At 44.1% G+C, this 19,986-nt stretch overlaps 1 protein-coding gene across 1 annotated transcript in view; it reads left to right on the forward strand.

Annotated features, from left to right (window-relative positions):
• CHN2 (chimerin 2) overlaps positions 1–19,986 on the forward strand; it is a 289,049-nt gene that overhangs the window by 242,997 nt on the left and 26,066 nt on the right. Inside the window, exon 7 of the mRNA XM_014786059.2 lies at positions 12,443–12,520. Within this exon, the coding sequence (XP_014641545.2) occupies positions 12,443–12,520 (78 nt within the window). The remainder of the gene's footprint in view (positions 1–12,442; positions 12,521–19,986) is intronic.

A 19,986-nucleotide genomic window follows, 5' to 3' on the forward strand; every position in this document is an offset into this window, starting at 1 on the left:
AGGACATGCACAGTATATTCCATTTTAATGTTAGAAATAATGCTGCTATGAATGCCTTTCTGTAATTAGGATCATTTCCTTAGGTTAGATTCTTAGTAATAGAATTACAGAATCTTAAAGGATATTAATATTTTGAAACTCTTGATGTACATGAGCAAATTACTCTCTGAGATGATTTTAACAATGTACATTGGCAATTTCCTGCCTATGTTTGCTATGCTTTTTAATGTGTGTGTGTGGGGGGGTCTTGATTAACTTGTACAGCCTGGGAGAACATGAATAGTGACCAGGTCTGTTGTTGCCTAGTGAAAAGAGCTTGGACCTGCGCTCCAAGGACCTGGCTTTTTGTCCCAGCTCTGTGACTAACTGGCCATGAGAATCTGGGCGACTAACTTACCATTCTGCTTTTTGTAAAATGGGGATATTGAGCCAGACCAGACACATTCATTTATTTATAAACCTTTGTTGAGTGCTCTTTATCGTTAGAGATTAGAAAATGTAGGGCCGGCCCTGTGGCTTGGTGGTTAAGTGCGCGCGCTGCGATGCTGGTGGCCCGGGTTCGGATCCCGGGTGCGCATCGAGGCACCACTTCTCCGTTCATCCTGAGGCCGAGTCCCACATACAGCAACTAGAAGGATGTGCAGCTACGACATACAACTACCCACTGGGGCTTTGGGGGGAAAAAATAAAATAAATAAAAATCTTTAAAAAAAAAAAAAAAAGAAAATGTGAATGCAGGGTCCTTTCTCAGGATATTACATCCTACTAGGGGACACATATGTGGAGGCAGAATCACATGAAGTTTAGGAGTTTGAACTATGGAAGTGGCTGATCCTGTGTTCAAATCCTGCTTATTGGTTGTGCAGACTTGAGTAGTGAGAGCTCTCTTAGCTTCACTGTCCTCATATATGAAATGGGGGCAATAATACCTACGTCACAGGACTGTTGTGCAGATTGAATGCAACAATGGTTAATGTGCCTGGAACAATATGTGCTCAATAATTGTTAGGGTTGTTTTTTCCTATTTTGTTGCTGGTGTGATTCTAACACATTTGGTAAGTTTTAGGTGGTAGGGAGCATATGTGCAGAGGCCAGGCCTCACAAAAGAATATCATGGGTTCAGAGAACGGGTCATGGGCTCTGAGCATTGAAAAAACGTGGGGGAGCAGGAAGAGGCACAGCCTGTGTGGGAGGTCAGAGTCACGGGCCGCATCTAAGGTGCTGTCCAGTTCTAATAGGCTGCTGTGGCCCCTTCACAGAGGCGGAATGGATCCCCCCCCCCAAAATTTGGTTTTGTGTTGAGGTTGATGTTATCATTTGCCCGTCAAGAGGATAAGAAAGCTTTGCTACTCATGTAGTGAGGCTTTCTGAGGAGAGCAAGACAGACTCCCCAGCAGGTCTGAAAATGGCTTAGGACAGCTGGGAGGGAAACCGGATTAGCACTGATGGTGGTTAGGGGCTGGGGCTGGGGGAGGAAGCCCGCACCAGCAGGGGCTTCCATGGTTTTGACTACCCACTGGCACCAAGGGAGGAGGCATGTGGGCCTTCTGATTGACTTGAAAGCTGTCAGCAGCCAAATACCAAAAATGGAAGCAGACTCTATTACATGGGCTATGGTTTTATGATGGGCAAAGGAAATCCCAGGGGCTTTCTTCCTTTCTTAAAAGGAAAAACAGGGGCCAGCCCGGTGGCGCAAGCTGTTGAGTGCGCGTCCTCCGCTGCAGCGGCCCGGGGTTCGCCGGTTGGGATCCCGGGCGCGCACGACGCTCTGCTTGTCAGGCCATGCTGTGGCGCCATGCCATATAAAGTGGAGGAAGATGGGCATGGATATTAGCCCAGGGCCAGTCTTCCTCAGGGAAAAAGAGGAGGATTGGCAGATGTTAGCTCAGGGCCAATCTTCCTCACAAAAAGAAAAAAAAGGAAAAACACTGAAAAAAAGGTACAGTGGTTAAATTCGTGCACTCCGCTTTGGCGGCCTGGGGTTCACAGGCCCGGATGCCAGGTGTGGACCTACACCCCGCTCATCAAGCCATGCTGTGGCAGGTGTCCCACATAAAATAGAGGAAAATGGGCATAGATGTTAGCTCAGGGCTAATCTTCCTCACCAAGAAAAAAAATGGAGAAACAGTCTCTCTGGATCCCGCCCTGTCTGCTGCTCCCCCTTGCTCTCCATACTGTCCAGTACTGGCTCTACAATGCTCTCTGCTCCGATTGCTCTCCTTTCGTTCTCTCTTAAAGCATCTGCAATCAGGTTTTCCCCCTCCTACGCCGTGGAAACTGCTCTTGCTGAGGTGATCACTCACTTTCACGGTGCTAAATTCTTTGGTTCTTTTTCAGTCCCCATCATAACTGACCAATCGGCAGCATTAGGCACAACTGATCGTCTTTGCACTTGGCTTCCAGGATATCAAACTGGCCTTCTCTTTCTCTTTGGCTAGTTCCTTCTCAATTTCCTGATCTCATAATGGTTGGAGTGTCTCAAGGCTCTGTCCTGGGGCCTCTGCTCTTCTCTGTCTCCACTCACTCTCTTGCTCTAAGTCCATCTCCTATGAAGACTCCCAGGAGGATATCTCCAGCACCCATCTCTCCTTGGAACTCCAGCTTTGTATGTCCAAGTGCCTTCTCAACATTAATATCCCCAAAATGGAGGTCCTGACCTTGTTGTCCCTCACTTTCACCCCTTTCATGATTTTCTTCATCTCATTTAATGGAAACTTCATTTATCTCGTTGCTCAGGCCCCACACTGTGCCGTTATCCTGGAGCCCTCTTTTTCTCTTGCATGTCACATCCAACCTGTCAGCTAATCCTATGGACTCTGCCTTGAAATGATAGCCAGAGTCTGACCACAGCTCACCAACTCCACTGCTCTGACCCTGGTCCAAGCCACTGTCTTCTCTTTACCTGGATTTCTGTAATAGCCTTCCAAGTGGTCTCCCTGCTTCCTCCCGTGCCCTCCTACAGTCCTCAACACAGCAGGCAGAGCGATGCTTTTTAAAAGTAATTCAGGTCATACCATAAATCTGTTTGAAGCCCTGCAGTGGCTGCTCATGTCACTCAGAGTAATAGTGGAAGCCCTTACTCTCCCTCCCAAGGCCCTGGGTGCTGTACCTCATCTCCTAGTCCATGCCACTCCAGCCACTCTTGATCTTTACTGTTTCCTGAACATGCCAGCCTTGCTCCTGTCTCAAAGTCCTTTGCATTTGCTATGCCCTCTGCCTGGAATGCTCTTCCTCCAGATATCAGCATGACTCACCCTGTCACCTCCTGCCAGTCTTTGCTTAAATGTCACCTTCTCAGTGAGGCCTTTCCTGACCATCCTGTTTTAAATTGCATCCTCCTTCCCTGTCTGTCCCTATCCTATATTCCTGCTTTATTTTTCTTCATAGAATTTATCACTTTCTAGAATAATATACAATGTACTTATTACATTATACAAGAGAGTAGAGATTTTTTTTCAGTTGTTCACTATTCTATCCCATCGACCTTAAACTGTGCCTGATATATAACTGATGCTTGATAAATATTTGCTGAACGAGAGAAGGGAAGGAGGGAGGGAGGGAGGGAGGAAGGAAGAAAAGAACTATGTTTGAAACATGTCCAAGAATAATTTTATTGCATTAAAACTGCTGAGGTCAAATTGGATGTGGTCATTTCATACTGAACTGTCTCTCTGGAATATTCATGCTTACACATTAGCATGACAGTCTCTTCCCACAGCAGGCAGTGGCTGGTAGAAGTGTCTGCATCATCACACATACTCTGATATTCCATCTGGGAAGGGGCTAGAGGGCCATATACTTGGCATAAGGCTGGTCTTCCCAACACACAAATATGAGGTCCAATTGTAGAATTTGAAAATCCTAGTCACCACTAGGATTCAGCCAGGTCGGCCTTCGACACCTGATGCTTTGATGGATTCAAATAAAGCCAGGCTTTAACTAGCACATTGGCAGGAAAGATGGCAGGGTCCCACCCAGGTCTCTCTCATTTCTTTGGCTGTCATGAGAGTGAGTCTGCAGTTTAGTCATATCCCTTTGTTGTCGTCCTCCTCTTTCGGGACTGCAAACCACAAGCAAAGAATATAACAAACACTAACGGGGCAGCTCTTAGGAAGAGCAGGGAAGATTTATTTGGCAGTGTAAGGAAGTGTTCAGAGTACTTAGGATCAAACGGGCTGGGCTTAGTAGTGCTGATAAAAGAAAACCACCCCTTTGAATATCATTCAGTAATTTGGGCTTATTTCACTTCATATTTCTAGTTTTTTCACTTGCAAACAGGAATAGAGAGCCAGAACTAGGATGCCACAGCAAAGACCATAATGAAAATCTCCCTGCTCCTTTATCCACCAGTCCCCTGTAGTAAGCCCCGCTCCGTATATATGTACTTTAGATCCTGAAATAATAAGTAGTGAGCATACACTCAGTATACCCATAGCCAGCCATTAAAAGTATTTAAGTGTGACCCATAGAATGAAAATAAAAGAAAAAACCAGATTTCCCACCACCATCCTGGGCTGAATGAATGCCTGCAGCATTTTCCTGAGCGTCTCTGGGCAGGATTTAACGTTTTGTGGCTTTGGGGAAATTACGTGCAGCCCAGACTCATCACCTAACCCCAGAACCCCAGACGTAAGTGTGGGAAGTGAACCGAGGGTCTAAGGAAAAAATGAGAGCATGTTGACTCTTTTTAAAATTAGAAGTCATTTTGATGGAAGGCAAGGAAAATAGAAAGACTGCAAAAAAACTAGTATGTTTATTTTTCGTGCAACAAAACTTTCCTGAGTGTCAAGCTAATGTTGGCCTCATGCTACCCACTGGAGATATAGTTAATAGAAGAACTATGGGGAGAGCTCTGTTTTAAAGGTTTCTGGAAAGTCCCCTAGGAACAGAGAGGAGGAATGATTCCTTGTGTCAACAGGCTGTTAGTAGCCACCACTGCTGATTTGCTACAACTGGAGTGTCAGGGATTTCCATGGAAAGAAAATCAGGAGACCTGTTAGGACCTCAGTTTCCTTATCTGTAAAAAGAGAATAATGACACCCACTCTACCTTCCTCGTAGAGGAAAGATACCATATAATATAATGTGCTCCACAAATATACAATGCTACTTTTAATATTATGCTAGTCCCAAACCTGGCCATGTCCCTTTAGACCTGACTCTGCAGGGTCCCCCTGTTTCCAGTACCCCATCTGTGATACCAGAAATCTGATAGTTTGGTCAAAAGGAAACGCCAAAGGGCATGGCCCCTGGATTTTATAGCAGAGACTCACCAGAGTAATTTGACTAGATAAGTAGTGATGATTATAAGCTTCTATAGTGGTCCTTTGACCTCAAGATATTTTATAGCCATGGACAATCATTCATTCATTCAGCCAGCAAAATTTAGTAAGCACTTACTTTGTGCCAGGCCCGAGGTATGATACTGGGGTCTTAATTGTGATGAAGCACACACATTACCTGATGTCATAAAGCTGGCAGTCTAATGGAGGTCATAGACAATAATTTAAAAATCATACTAATAGGTTGGTTATAAATTCTCAAGGTGACACTAAGAAAAGGATTGGAAGTGAGGCTGGAAAGGTGGCCATGTAGGCCATGGTATGGATTTTTGCCTTTAGCTTAAGAATCTATGAAGGTTTTAAGTGGTGTGATGGGAGGTGGGGGTGGGGTGGAATAGAAACATGATCACATGAGGGGGTGTGTCAAGAGCATTTATCACAGTCATCACTTCGGTCTTCTCTAACAATCTCCCTGAAGCGAAGCACTTGCGATGAGTGGTGGCTCTCAATGCTAGGAGCATATTAGAATCCCCTGGAGGATTTTCTTGCAAGTCCGGGGTCCATTCCCAGAAATTCGGATTTAATTGGTCTGCTGTGGAGTTTGAGCACGGTTTTTGTTTGTTTGTTGCTTGGTTTGTTCCCCAGTGATTCCAATGATCATCAAAGCTGAGACCCACAGGTTCAATGGAAAGCACAACACAGGGGTCCTCAAAGTGTGGTCCCAACATCAGCGTCACCTGAGAACTTGTTAGACAAGCAGATTCTTGGGCCTAATCTCCCACTGACTGAGCAAGAAACCCTCGCTCAGTCGAGGTGGGGTGGGGGCCCAGCAGTCTGTGTTGTAACAAGCCTTCTAGGGGTCCTGAGTCCCGCCCCCGTGTAAGATGCACTAGCTGTGGAGGGTTGCAGGCAAGAGAACCCGGAGTCTATCTGGTTCTAGATCTACTTGTAGAATAGCTCTGTGGTGGGGGGCAAATCATTGAACTTCTCTGACCCTCGGTTTCTTCACCTGTAAAAAGAGCTGGAGGGATTAGATGAGCTTAATAGTTACCTATGATGTTAAGAATCTATTATTTATGCACACTAAACCCAACAAAGTTTTTATAATGTACTTTACAAAATTTATATTTTTATATAATGGAAATAGAACATAATCATTGTAGGAAACTCAAAAAGTACAGACAAGAATAAAGAAGAAAATAAATTTCAATTAAGATTTCTTCACCCAAAGGTAACTGTTGCTTATCTCCAACAGTTTGGTGTGTTGGAGATAGATATGCTGGTGTGTTGGAGATATTCTAGTGTGTTGGAGATATTTTGGCATGTTTTCTTCTGATAGTTTCTGTGCGCATCAACTTACAAAACTGGGAGTGATAGATACTACATATGGTTCAAGAGCCTACTTTTCACCTGACATGATATCAGGGACATATCCCTTCATCATTAAAAGTTATTTTAATCATCTTTGTTAGTGTCTACATAATATTCCATTACATGTTTATACCATAATTTATTTAACCTTTCCCCTATCTTGGATGTTTAAGCCTTTTCTCATTTCTTGATGTTATTATGATGAATATCTATCTATCTATCTATCTATCTATCTATCTATCTATCTATCTATCTATCTATCTATCTTTTCTACCTATCTAATTGTTTGTCTGAAGACCTTCATAAGAGAATCCTAGAAACAGAATCATTGGATCAGTGCACATCAGGCATTTGATACATTGCCAACTTTTTTCCCAGACACAAGCCACTTCACACAAACACCAGCAGTATTTTAGAGAGCTCTCCTCATGACCCTCGCCAGCATTAGTCATATTGATTTTCATTTCATATACTGCCACGAGGCAGCAGATGCCTGCAGCTGAAGAGTAGTGTTTATAGCAGGGGTATTGCTTGGGCTTTTCATACCTAAGGGGGCCTCAGAATAAAAAGGCAGAGAAGTGAGACGGGCCCCAGGAGCACAAGGACTGGCGTTGGAATAGTGGGAGAGACTATCAAGGGACTGATGATGACATTTCCAATGAGTCCTCCTTAAAATGCAGAACTGGAATTTACTTGAAGTCTGTGGGAGAATTGCAGGTTGATGATAAATTACCTTTTCTAGAAATTGGTACTAATAAGGCAGAATGTCATGGTCCCCAGGGGTGGGCTTGCCTGAGCCAGGTGGAGAAGGGGCCATTGATTAGATGAACTTCTGAGGTCTCCTCTGGGCTTATGATGCTAGGCTACTACAGAGGTCAGGACATTCCTCTTTTTCCCACCATCTCTTACCCCTGGGCACTTTACACAAGGATCCCCTTGGGCTTCATTTTGCTGTGTCTTCCTGCCCACTGACCCATCCTTGCCTTGTTGACTTCGTCTGACAGCCTTTTACTGCCTTCTTGTCAGCTGATTCCTTCTTGGATCCAGGATCCTAATCATAGAGAAAAAGAACAGTGAGAGGCCATAGAAAATAGAATCCCAACCCTTATTTATAAAAAAGGAAAGGGGAAGTGGTGAGCTTATTTCACCATTTATTTATAGCCCCACCTACTTCCAAAAGTATCTTAAGTAGTACTGCTTTGGAAGAGGCCCCGGGGAAAACAAAGTCTCCTCTTTAAAAACCAGACCAGGGAACACCAGCCCTGCGAGTTGCTAACAGGTTAACAATGGGGAGGAGAGTCATTCTGGCATTTAATCCCTGGATTTTTAAGTGTGAACATTATTTGGATGAGAGGCAGTTTCGAGGGTGGTTAAAAGCATAGATTTAGTATATACCCAAAAAAGCTGAAAACAGGTATGCAAACAAAAACTTGTTCAAGAATGTTCTTACAGCACTATTAACAATAGCTAAAGGTGAAAACAACCCAAATGTACATCAGCTGATGAATGGATAAACAAAATGTGGTATATCCATACACTGGATTATTATTCAGCAATAAAAAGCAACAAAGTACTGATACATGCTACAGCAAGTATGAACCTTGAAAACATGTTAAGTGGAGGAAGCCAAACACAAAAGGCCATATATTGTATGATTCCATTTACATGAAATATTCAGAATAGGCAGATCCATAGAGACAGAAAGCAGATTGCTGGTTGCCAGGGGCTGGAGGGTGAGGGTAATGGTGAGTGACTCCTTAATGCGTATGGGGTTTCATTTTGGGTGATGGAAATGTTCTGGAACTGGATGTGGTAATGATTGCAGAACATTGTGAATGTACTTAATGCCGCTGAATTGATTAAAATGGTAAATTTTATGTTATGTGTATTTTACCACAATAAAAAAATTAATTTGTTCTTGGGGGAAAAAAAAGCATAGTCCTAATGACTTGTATGTGGGTTCTAATCTCATCTCCACCATTTACCAGCCTTGTGACCTTGGCAAGTCACTTAAACTCTCAGTTCCCATTTCCTCGTCTGTAAAGTGGGTATGATTATAACAGTACCTACCTCATAAGGTTATAAATCTTGAATGAGTCAATATATGCAAAGTGCTTAGTACAATACCCGGCACATAGGAAGCATGCTGTAAATATTTGTGTTATTAATCTAACCCAGGTATTCTCAACTAGGGGCAGTTTTGCCTCAGAGGAGATAATTGGCAATGTCTGGAGAGGTTTTTGATTATCACAATTGGGAGGTTCTGACATCTAGTGTGTAGAGGCCAGGGATGCCACTAAACATCCTACAATGTACAGGACAGCCCCCACAACAATGAATTATCTGGCCCCAAATGTTGATAGTTCCAAGGTTGAGAATCCCGGATTTAAATAGAGCATGTAGAGAAATGTGCTTCGTCTAATGAATGTATAGATAAAAATGGGTCCAATAGAGATTTTTGTTAGAAAAAGACTGTAAGCAAAAGTATTAAATGTTCACTGTGTCTAGTGAACATGTATGATCATTGTGGGGGATACAAAAGAAACCAAGGCGTTGTCCTTGAGAAGCTTGGATAAAGAGAGCTCTGTGCGATGGAGTGATTTAAGAGAGAAGTTTTTACCAAGAGACATTTGTAATCATTTTTCCTTTAATCAGAAGGTGATCTGGGGTCATCCACAAGACTCACAATAATGCTCACTCAAATGCCAACACTTCTGGTTCCTGGTAAAGACGCATCTTAAGTGAGCAGTGTGTAGTTCCTACATATGTCTGAATGTGTCTTGTGTTTGGGTAAATTCTGTTGAACAAATATCTGTAAAAGAAATCACTGTCACAGATAAAAATAAAAATTACTTGTTATAAGTAAAGGCACGGACAGAAGAGAAAATATTAAATCTCCTCGTATTCAACCACCCATATACCAAAAGGAAAAGGAGATCCTTTTTACCCATTTACCATTTAAAGAGTTATTTTATCAGATTCTAAAACCGTATATCCATATAATTAGCCTGGTTCAGATCACAGAATCCCCTCTTACATGGAATGGCTCCCCATCAGAAGGTCTCTGTTGATTTGCTAGCTGTAGGCTTGGGAAGAGACCCTTATTCCTCCTCTCTGTCTTTCTGCCTTTAGGCTAAGGATTAGAAGCCTTTCAAAGGTATGCCATGCCCTTACTCCCTGTGAGTGGCAGTTGTGCTTTAGCATTGAGCAATGGGAAGGAGGGCTAAGGAGTCTGGTGGAGCCCTTCAGGAGGGCAGACCTCTGGAGGTTCAGCTCCTTGGAAGCTAAAGCATGGTGAGGGGTAATCATAGGATGGGGCAAGAGACGTTACCCCATGTGGTCACCTTTGCACACCTTCCTCCACAACTCTGACCTCCTATCTGTACGAGTACTTTCTGGCAACTTATATTTATTCAGTGCCTACTAGGGCAAGGAATTTTATCAGACACTCTTGTAGGAGGAAACAAAGATGAATTAGACATAGAGCAGGTCACCGTGAGTTCTCAATGTGTCAGGGATGTAAGACCCATCATAAGTCACTCATATTATAAGATAGAAAGTGATAAGGGCAATAAGAAAAATATGGAAAACTGCTATGGGATTTCTGAAGAGAGAATTGGCCTCCAGTGGGGAGTTTGGAGAAGTCCTTTTGGAGAGGGCAGCAACTGAGTTAGAATATGAATGTTGGTGAAAATGTAGACATGTTGAAATGATGCTGGGATACGCTAAAGGACAGAGCAAGCTACCAAGGTGAGAAGTTGAGTATGTCGGGGAAGAGGTTTTGTAGGATTTGTGGAGGGGAGTGTAGGGAAATAGATGAGCTAGATAGATTGAGAGGAGCTCACGAAAAACAGTTAAGCCACGGAGAGTCATTGACGTTTTCTGAGCAGGCGTGGAGTAGTGAGTGGACTAAGAAGACTGTTGTGCAGCTGTGTGTAAGGTGGACTGAAGAGATACCAAGGGTCTGACTTATTGTGGGGCAAGAATGGTAAGGGGGGGCAGAGTTGGCCAATATTTCAGATAAAGCATTTGGCAGGACACAATGGCAAGATGTGGCACCACATCAGCTTCCTTAGGCACCACTGGTGTTCAGGAGCACAGGGGCTGGACACAGATGTTTTGGGTTCTAGTTCTGGCTCTGCCACTTAAGCCAGCTGCGTGTCCTTGGGCAAATTGCTTCACCTCTCCGTGCCTCAATCTCTTCATCCAAAAAATGGAAATAGAAGTCTTATTCCTCATACACATGAGCTGAAGAGTAAATGAGTAAGTGCATTTAACACATTCTGAATATTGTCTGGCACAATATAAATTATTGTGCTCAAAGTGCAATATAAAAATTGGCTGTTGTTATTATTGAAGATAACAAGAGGGTAAAATGGGAGGATGCACTTCTGAAGTAAGTTGGAATCACGATAATTGCCAGGAATAAATTATACAAGGAAAAGATTGATGTTTTATTACTCTCCACAAGGCTGCTTGGAGGGGCTGGAACATGGGGCCACGTCTCAGTAGAGCACAGGATGAATTCACTCACTGTCCATCTACGTAATGGTCCAGCCATCTACATTCTTCTTGCTTTCTAGTTGCAAAAGCATTGATTTTACTGTCTGGCATTAGCTGCCTTCAACTTGCCCAACAGATCAGGAGTACTCCCAAGACATAATGATTTCCTCACTTCTATTAATGGAGAGACCTGGGACCAAAAACTATGGTCTCAAGAGAGACCATCAAACACATGATGCTCTTAAGAGCAAGGAGGGCATTAGGCTTGGGCACTAACAGAATGAACATTGAAGATATTTTATTTAAAAGAAAAGCACCTATGATGTTTTGGCTTTAGTTTGGGAACCCTGTCTTGTCTATGTGGGTCGGGGGGGTTGTTTGTAGTTGTTGAAGAGAACAGAAACTGGGGGTATCCTGGAGTGAGACACCTATCTCTCATTTTGAAACTTTGGCTGTAGGACTCAGAGCTGAAATGCTATGCTCTTCCTCCTTGCCCCACTGGGTGCTCAGACTGTTCTAATTTAATGCACGCATAAGAATAAAAATTAAGCTTCCCTGTGCTGGGGCAGATTTTTTACGAAAGAGATGCAGACTGAATCCCTATAAGATTAAACAATCATCAGGGTTCAAAGGTTTAATCTGCTGGAGTTCAGCCCAGGATGGGGTGCGGAGCCCCAGAGTAATTGGATGCAGCCTCAGGCTTTGAACATCAGAGCTAGTGGGGTGTGTGTGTGTGTGTGTGTGTGTGTGTGTGTGTGAAACATGCTAGCCAATATTTGAGGTCTCTCTTTTGCAGTGTGCTGTGGCAGGAGGAATAAAGCTGCCTGCCCCTGCCTCCTCCATTGATTCTTCAGTTGCTGTGAGCATGAATGTGTGCTATTGTTCCAGGCACACGTCGGCCATAAGAAATAGCACAAAACAGGCCCGTCCTTATTCAGATGCAGAGCCCCCTCCATCACTCAAACCAGCCCTTCCAGGTCACATGCCGGAGGCCTCTGCAGACAGGACGCAGCTGCCTCAAATCTGCTGCCTAACATTAGCCGCGGTTCGAAAAACCTGACAGCGCTGAGCTTCCCAGGCTCCGCAGGGGAAACCAGAAGGATCTGGGGGCCAGGCACGATGTTTTCCCAGGAACTGTGGCTGGAAAATGAGAAAAAGTGTGCTGTGGTTCGGAAGCCTAAGCAAGGCAGGAAACGCCAGGAGCTGCTGGCCGTGGCCTTGGGGGTGAAGGTGGGAGTCAAAGGCGGCTTTCTGTGGCCCCCTCTCAAACTCTTTGCCTGTCCACAGATCTCCTCCCTGGTCCGAAGGGCCGCCCTCACGCACAACGACAACCATTTCAACTATGAGAAGACACACAACTTTAAGGTAAGCAAGCCTCTGCATTCTTTCTTCTGTTGTAAGAGGGCAGGTGGAGAGCGACAGTTTATGGTTTCCATCTGGTCTTTGTAAAGTAATGAGACAGCAAATTCTTTTGCTTTCCCCGTTTAACTACGTGCATACACCGTTGCTTTGTATGGAATCAAACTGGAGACTCAGAATGCACTTTGCTTGATCCTGATGCCTAGAAACACCTATATGTATATAAGCTTCCTTCTGGAGAATGGGGCCCATTTCGTCTTCATATTCCCATGTCCAGTGAGAGAAAAACAGAGCATGCCCACTCTGTGGCATTTAGAGATCTGGGGTGAGTGTAGAACAGTACTTTTCCGCTCAGAGCAGCAGTAAAGACTCTTGCTATCTCTGAGCAAGTGAAAACAGTTGCCCATTCATATTCTGTGTTGCGTCTTTTGTTTTCAGAGATGCTCACTGCTTTGGTTTATGTGTAGACAGCTGTGAAAGCAAATGATGACAGGAGATACCATCCTGTCACTTTTGTTTGTGCTCTGGGCGTATGGGGCACCCTGGCAGCCTGGCCAAGCTCCTTCCCGTCGCAGCCTTGATCCTGCTCACCAGACCAAACAAAAAGATATGGAAAGCGGGTGGGAGTTTAAGTGGATTTTCCCATGTGTATTTATAAACTGGAAGTGCTGCTATCTTCATTTCAGACCAGCACTTGCAGAAGGGGCCTGCCATCAGAAAATCATGGCCTATTTCCTATGCCCTAATGTGTTTTCCAAGAAGGGCTGGGAGGAGATTCTGAGGCCAAATTGCCTGGCTTGAGATGCTGTTGAGTGGAGGAGAGAGAGGACCGAGTTAGAGGTTTTACCCCAGCAACTGGGCTGTCAATTAGGAAGTTGGAGAGAATGGAGATGAAGGATCCAAGAAGACAAGAAGAGGCAGGGGTAGCAAACTGTGAATTGCCTTCTTTTTTTAAACTCTTGTTTCCTTTAGGGCCCGTAGCCCAAGTGACTGATGAAACTCAATAGCCCCTATGTCAGAGGTGACCAGTGAAACTGATTTTATTCTGTTGCCTTCCCATCCTTCATAAGGACAAATGTGTCTATTAAATATACGTTCGTGTTAGTTTGGTCTGTTTTCCCTGCTTCTGTTTTTAGAAAGCAAGCAGCTCAGGCATTTGCATGCTATTATTGAACTGAGGAATGGAATTATTCAGCCCTCCATATTTAGCATGAGGATGAAGAATTGCATTATATAGGTGCTCATCTTAGCCATGGCTCTCGATATTTCCTCCATCACTGAATGGTGACAGGTCTAATTTGGGGGCATAAAAAGCCTTTGTTTCTTCTTTTTCCTATTTCCTATGTTTACCCTCATTAATTTTTTTTGCCTTAAGAAAGTGTTTTCCTGACTTTTGGCAGAAATCCTGATTCTTTGCATCCTGTGGATGCACCACCACGAATGGGAGGATGGATCTTCTTGGACTTGGAAATTCTTTTCCTTCCTCTTGAAAATTCCAGTTCTTTTGGCTGGAAGATACAATTGGAATTATGCCCTACCTTGATATGTGTTTGCACAGGATAGCTTCTCTTTATTTACATTGTATCTGAGCTTGTGTGGAAAACAGGCAAGTATATTTAGTTGATTGGTAATTTCAAAACTAATTTCAGTCTTTTGTAGTCTTAGATCTCTGAATTGGAAATGAAGACATTTAAAGCAAAAGGATAGTTGAATCTTATTTTCTTAAATAGTACTGTTGCTAACATGATCTATTTTTTTTATCACTGAAAAACACAAACAGCTTTTTAAATGTTTGCTTAAAAAGTCAATACCAATTTGGTATGATCTCTTCTAACTTACAGCTGTTGAGAGAGGAAAGGGCAGAGAAAGGACAGGTTGTTAGAGAGGAATATACAAGCCAGACAGGAGTATTTCTCTTCCAAGTTTTAGATAGACGTCTTTGAGACGTAGCAGACCCTTGAGTCTCTGTGTCAGTTGATTGTGGCTTTCAGTGGTACTGCTCGTGCCACTGTCCTTAAGAATGAGTGGCAGGGGCAGGAGGGGGTGGTTTCTCTGTCATTTCTTGCCCCTTCCACCCTCATTCAGCCCTCTCCTCACGCCCAACTAACTTTAAGTGGGAACTTTGCATGGTCTTTGGAATAACATTCTACAAGCAGGTCAGTGCTATAAATAGAGCAGTGGGTTTTTAGTAACAAGCCACTACACTTACTGAAAAAAGAAAATTCTTATCAAAAGTCCCTGCCATCTGTTTAGAATTAGTGTAAAATTAAGACATAAAACACAAACTTTTTCTTTATGTTGACTTCTAATAGACTTTATTCTGAAACTTTCTTGATTTGTAATTCGGCTTATTATTTGAGGATATTGTGTGCGTGGCATAGAGTAAGTGTTCAATGAAAAGAACAAATAATCACATTTTCATGTGATTTATCAGCAAATAAGCCTTGCTAGGCCCTGTCTGCGCTCTCCTCTAGAGGCCTCCTAACCAGCGATTCAAATCTGCCAGCAGATCTTAATGCCTCACCCACAACAAGATTTTTTTCCCCAGTGAGGACTAGTCCCCCAGGTAAAAATCCCTCTCCTGGTTCTCCCCAGGAACTTCGTCAAGAGGAATGAATAGAAACTCCCAACACTGTACAGGTTGGGAACTCTCGCTCCATTCTTTCAGAAAGCTCCCAGTCACTGCTCCTGAGTGCATATCTACTGTCCTTGTCTTCCAAACAAAGCATGTCTACGAAAAGACAAAATTCAGCTCTGGGAGCAAAAGCTTCTGGAAGCAAATTAAAGTTGCACCTCGTTTCACGCAATAATTATGTACTTGCAACACTGTATGCAGATGCAATTGTTGCTAATTTAAATCCTAAATTCGCCCAGGTTATTTACACGTCTAGGCACTACGAGATAGTTTGTTGCAGGAATGATGAAATTAGTAGACTCCTCTCTAAAATGAAACCTCTTTGATAAACAGAAAAAGCACTCCTTTATTTAACTTATTTTACATCTGCATCTCTGTTTATCTAGTTGACTTAAAGAGGCACTCTCCTGTAGGTGGAATAGCTCTCTTTTAGATGATCTATCCTAATAACTCCTCGTGGCTAAGCTCTAAAATCTTTAAGCCAGTGAACCCCAGAGCCCCACAGTCTGGATAACTGTCCTTCCTTCCCCACTTAGTACGGTGATGAGGTAGCTGTGGTCAGGTTGGTACTCCTGGCCATGACTTGATCTCTGTCAAAGAGCTTAGTTCTCTCAGCCTCAATTCCCTTATCTGTAAAATGGGAGTGTTGTAAGGTTTCAAGAACATGTAAATTACTGTGGTCCCTGGCACACAGTTAGGTTAACTTCTATTATTATTTTACTATTCATCTTTTTGTGTCTCTCATTTCTTTTCATGTTTAGCTTTCTCTGTCTCTGTATTTCTTATTTTCTACCCTTACTTCTTCATGTCGTTCTTTCTTTTTTCTATCATCTCTTTCTTCCTCTCTGCTTAACAAGATGCAATAGAAAAATGAAAGAGCATTCTGGGCAGTGTAAACGACATGAGTGAAAACTTGGAGTCGGAAATGAGCCAGGAGTGAATAGGGTGCAGGGAACAGACCATCTGGGAGAGAGAGGTGCTCACTTCACATCTAGATGATCAGCTGGGTGGGCCAGATCCTGGCAGACTCATGACCCTGGGGCATTTTCTCCACTCAGCCCGTTTATGTTCTCAGCCTGCCCAGTCTGTACCTCACTCACTCCTTCTGGTGAATTCTCTCCCTCCACTAAGGCACTTCAGGGGCACTCTTCTCTCTATACACAGAATGTGAATGGAGAGCAGAGGTCCAGAAAGTTCTAAAGGTCCAAGAGCAAACCATTCTACCCACCTCACCCAGTGTTTTCCATCCCCCCTGTCTATCCCCCCATCCATCCTCCTGTCCATCCCTTTCCCAGGCCCCTGCCAGCTTTACTTTTCTCCATAGCACTGATCACCAGCTGACATTGTGCATATTTACTTGTGTGTTTGCCCCTCCCTTACCAGATGGAAACACTCCCCCACCCCGTCCCCCTACCCTTCAACTCCCGTGGGAGCAGGGATTTTTGTCTGTTTTACTTCCTGCAGAAGCCCTGTGTCTAGAACAAGGCCTGGCCTGGAGCGGGCTGTCAGTAACTACTGGCTGCAGGCATGTGCAGCACATATCTCACGGCCCCTCTACCTAAGAGGGCACTTTCCCTCCTCACTCCCCACCCCACAGTTTGCCCTCATTCGTGGTTCTTTGCACTTGTGTGAGTTGTGCTCCAGTCCTTCCAGGTAATGGGTCCTTGCCAGGGTCACCAGACTGTGCCAGCGAGACGGAGACCGTATCAGGGTGTGTCAGGCTGGCTCTCATTCCAGCCAGCCAGAGGGTCTGGCCATGCAGTGCTACCCAGTGTCTTATATACGGGGGAGCTGGGGAGACAGGTGCCCTGGTTCACTCCTGTCGTCCCAGCTTCCTTTGTGGTGTCTCTCAAAAGTGGCCTGATCTGGGCATAGGTTAAATGGTTGCCCAACTTACCCTTTTATGTCCCCACTCTCGATAGACTGGCTGCACAGTAGCATCCTGTTCCCATGGTCCACCATGTGTACATGTGTGCTCACGTAGCATGCTCCTTCTAAACATGCCTTCCCACGGCATAAGATCCTGGGGCCAGGACTAGAAGTTCAGGGGGTTGAGAGTGTGTCCTGGTGCTACTGCTAGGACACCTGTCTAGGGTGTGGCAGCGCCACGGCCTCCTCGTGTGGGTTTTGTGGCTCATGTATGGTTTCTATGCCTATCACTGGTTTTTGCATTCTTATCGGTCTAGTGGTCATTTGCTTTGAAATGAGCCATTTTTGCTTCCTCCATGCAAATTCCTCTCTTTTCCTTGTCCTCCTTGACCTCATAAAATGTGTTAGCCCTTCGTCCCCAGTATTTTGCCTGCCTTGCATTCTTGCGGGTGTGCAGTGGCCCATCGCCCTTCCGTGCCCGTCCTGATCCCCCTTCCATGCACCTGGGGAGCCGGGGCAATTCAATATTGTGCCTGCACAGGCAGAAATCAGCTTCAGAAACAGTGTGGGTTTTATTTTCTTTTGTTTAATCACCAGAAAAGGCTATTTTGGCAGAAACAAGTCTGGAAGGAACAATTTAAAGGAAAGACAAACTTCATCACTTTGAGTATAAAATGAGAGACTCAAAGTGAGACGGGAATAAACAGGCTTGGAAATATGGGGCTGTATGAAAAAAATATAGTTTCTGCTTCCAAAGTGCTATGAAGAGTCATTTTTATCTACCTCCTACTATAGCCTGCCCTACCATTATGATTACTAGAAACTCCTTCTTTTCAAGTACTAGAACCCCTGGAAACTGTCTTAAGCTAAATAAGAGGCTGTTGCACAGGAAGGTCTCATAGAGCCCTAAGGGACTGCTCAGAACGCAGGCAGGGGAGGAAGAGGGACTGGGAGTACATCTGGACTCGGTTTCTCCTTCTCTTCCCTCTCCCTCTCTCTCTCCCTTCCTCTCTCTCCATTTCCCTCCCTCCTTTTCTCATTCTCTCTCCCTCTCTCCCTGCCACTTCATTGCTTTCTGCTCTCTGGGTATCAGCCCCATTGTTCTCTCCCTGCACAAAAATGTCTTAGTCCCTACAGTCTGCAGAATATGGCTGATGATGATAACTCCCTGATTTATATGTTACCAGACCAGCCACAAAATCCCAATTCCAAATTTCCAGAGAGAGAATCAGAATAGCCTGACTTGGACCAGGTGTCTGTCGTGGTCAGGTAACTCTGACCATGGAGCTCATTCCTGTGAACCCATGGATGGAGCTACAGGATGCTTGGGGGTGAACAGTGCCCAGGTTATGTGGAAAAGAAAGGAATCCTCCTGGGTAGATAGCCTGAAGATGTCCGCTATAATCCTTTCCTCCTTGTTTTAAAGAATTTTCCGTAAAGTTTCACATCAAAGTCCAGCTCTTTCCGCTGTTCTGCTTGAAGTAAATCATGAAGCTACTCTGAGCCTAGGTATTATTATTAATATTAATATCTGCAAGCCTAGGCATTCTGCAGCACGAGTTAGTCTTGTCCTCTGTCTGGGGATAAGGAAGAGGCTCTATTCTTTGGGTTTCATCTTTTATACAGTGTACCTATTGCTGTTGTGCCATCTTGGAGCCAGGACTAGCCCTTAGCAAAACTGGGAAGTCAATGAGGTTTATCTCTAGCAAACTCTCCATCCTCTGCCCCTGGATTGTCTCTCTTGCCCCCCTCCCATTGTTCTGTCTGCTAAGTGACTCCATCGAACCACCTGCCAGCCCTGGTTTCTAGATCTTAGCTTCACCTTCTCCACTTCATTCCTCAAGGCTTTGCATTCTGCTGATAGGCTACACATTATGCTTAATTTGAAATATCACCTATTTCCTGACAAACCAACCTGGTAAGTTGCTCAAAAACCCTTTCTTCTGTGATTCACCAAGATTTACTATTGCTCTGCAGATAGAATGTGCTCGATTTTAAAAGGGCTTGTTCATGGAAATGACAGCTAAATTAATTCAGTAGTCATGTTTTAAATGGATCCTCTTGAGACCAACAGCACAATGCCTTTATCCAGTAGAATTTCATTCATGGTGGGGATTTCGGGCAATTGAGGAAACAATTTTTGGACGAGGTTCTCACATAGGTGAGTGCTTTCTCTGCCTGCCAGGGTCTGACTTAAAGCTTATCTCATATCCCTTTGGCATGTTTCTATGTAAATATCAGGACACTGTCATTGTAAATCCTTTACAAACCAGCAGAGGCCGGTGGAAAGAGAATAAGCTTTGACAGCAAACCCAACAGGGACTCCTCATTTAGGCCACACACTTGGCCAAGCTGTTGCACAAATGTAAATCATCTCCTATTAATTTTATATTGAGTTTGTTTTATCCCAAAGAATATGTAATTCAAAGAGACTTTTCTAACTGACTAAATGGCTGATTCTGGCATTGTAAGTCCAGAGAAATACTCTTTTTGTGTTTTGTGGGGAGAAAAAAAAGCACCAGTGATCACTGTTCATGTTAGTTGGGTATTTTTGAAAGTTCTGAAGAGGAAACTATTTAGACATTCATTTTTTATTCAGCAAATATGGGCTGAGGGCCCATGATATGCCAGACACTACCAGGTACAAGAAAGACAGTGGTGACATAAGAATGTGAACTCTTCCTCTACTGAGTGGTTCTCAACCAGAGTGCTTGTGCTCCCCAGGGGACATATGGCAATCTCTGGAGACATTTCTGATTCTCATAACTAGGGTATGCTAATGGTATCCGGTAGAGACCGGGGATGCTGCTAAACATCATGCAATGCCCAGGACAGCCCCACCACAAAGAGTTATCCGGCCCCAATATCAGTAGTGCCAAGGTTGAGAAAAACTGCAATACACAAAGGGGGTGGGGAGGGGGGGAGTCCACTGGAGGGTTCTAAGTGGGGAAATGTCAAAAGAACGTTG

The sequence above is a fragment of the Ceratotherium simum genome, chromosome 1 (genome assembly GCF_057802395.1).
Source record: "Ceratotherium simum simum isolate JZ-2026a chromosome 1, ASM5780239v1, whole genome shotgun sequence".
NCBI classification, from domain to species: domain Eukaryota; kingdom Metazoa; phylum Chordata; class Mammalia; order Perissodactyla; family Rhinocerotidae; genus Ceratotherium; species Ceratotherium simum.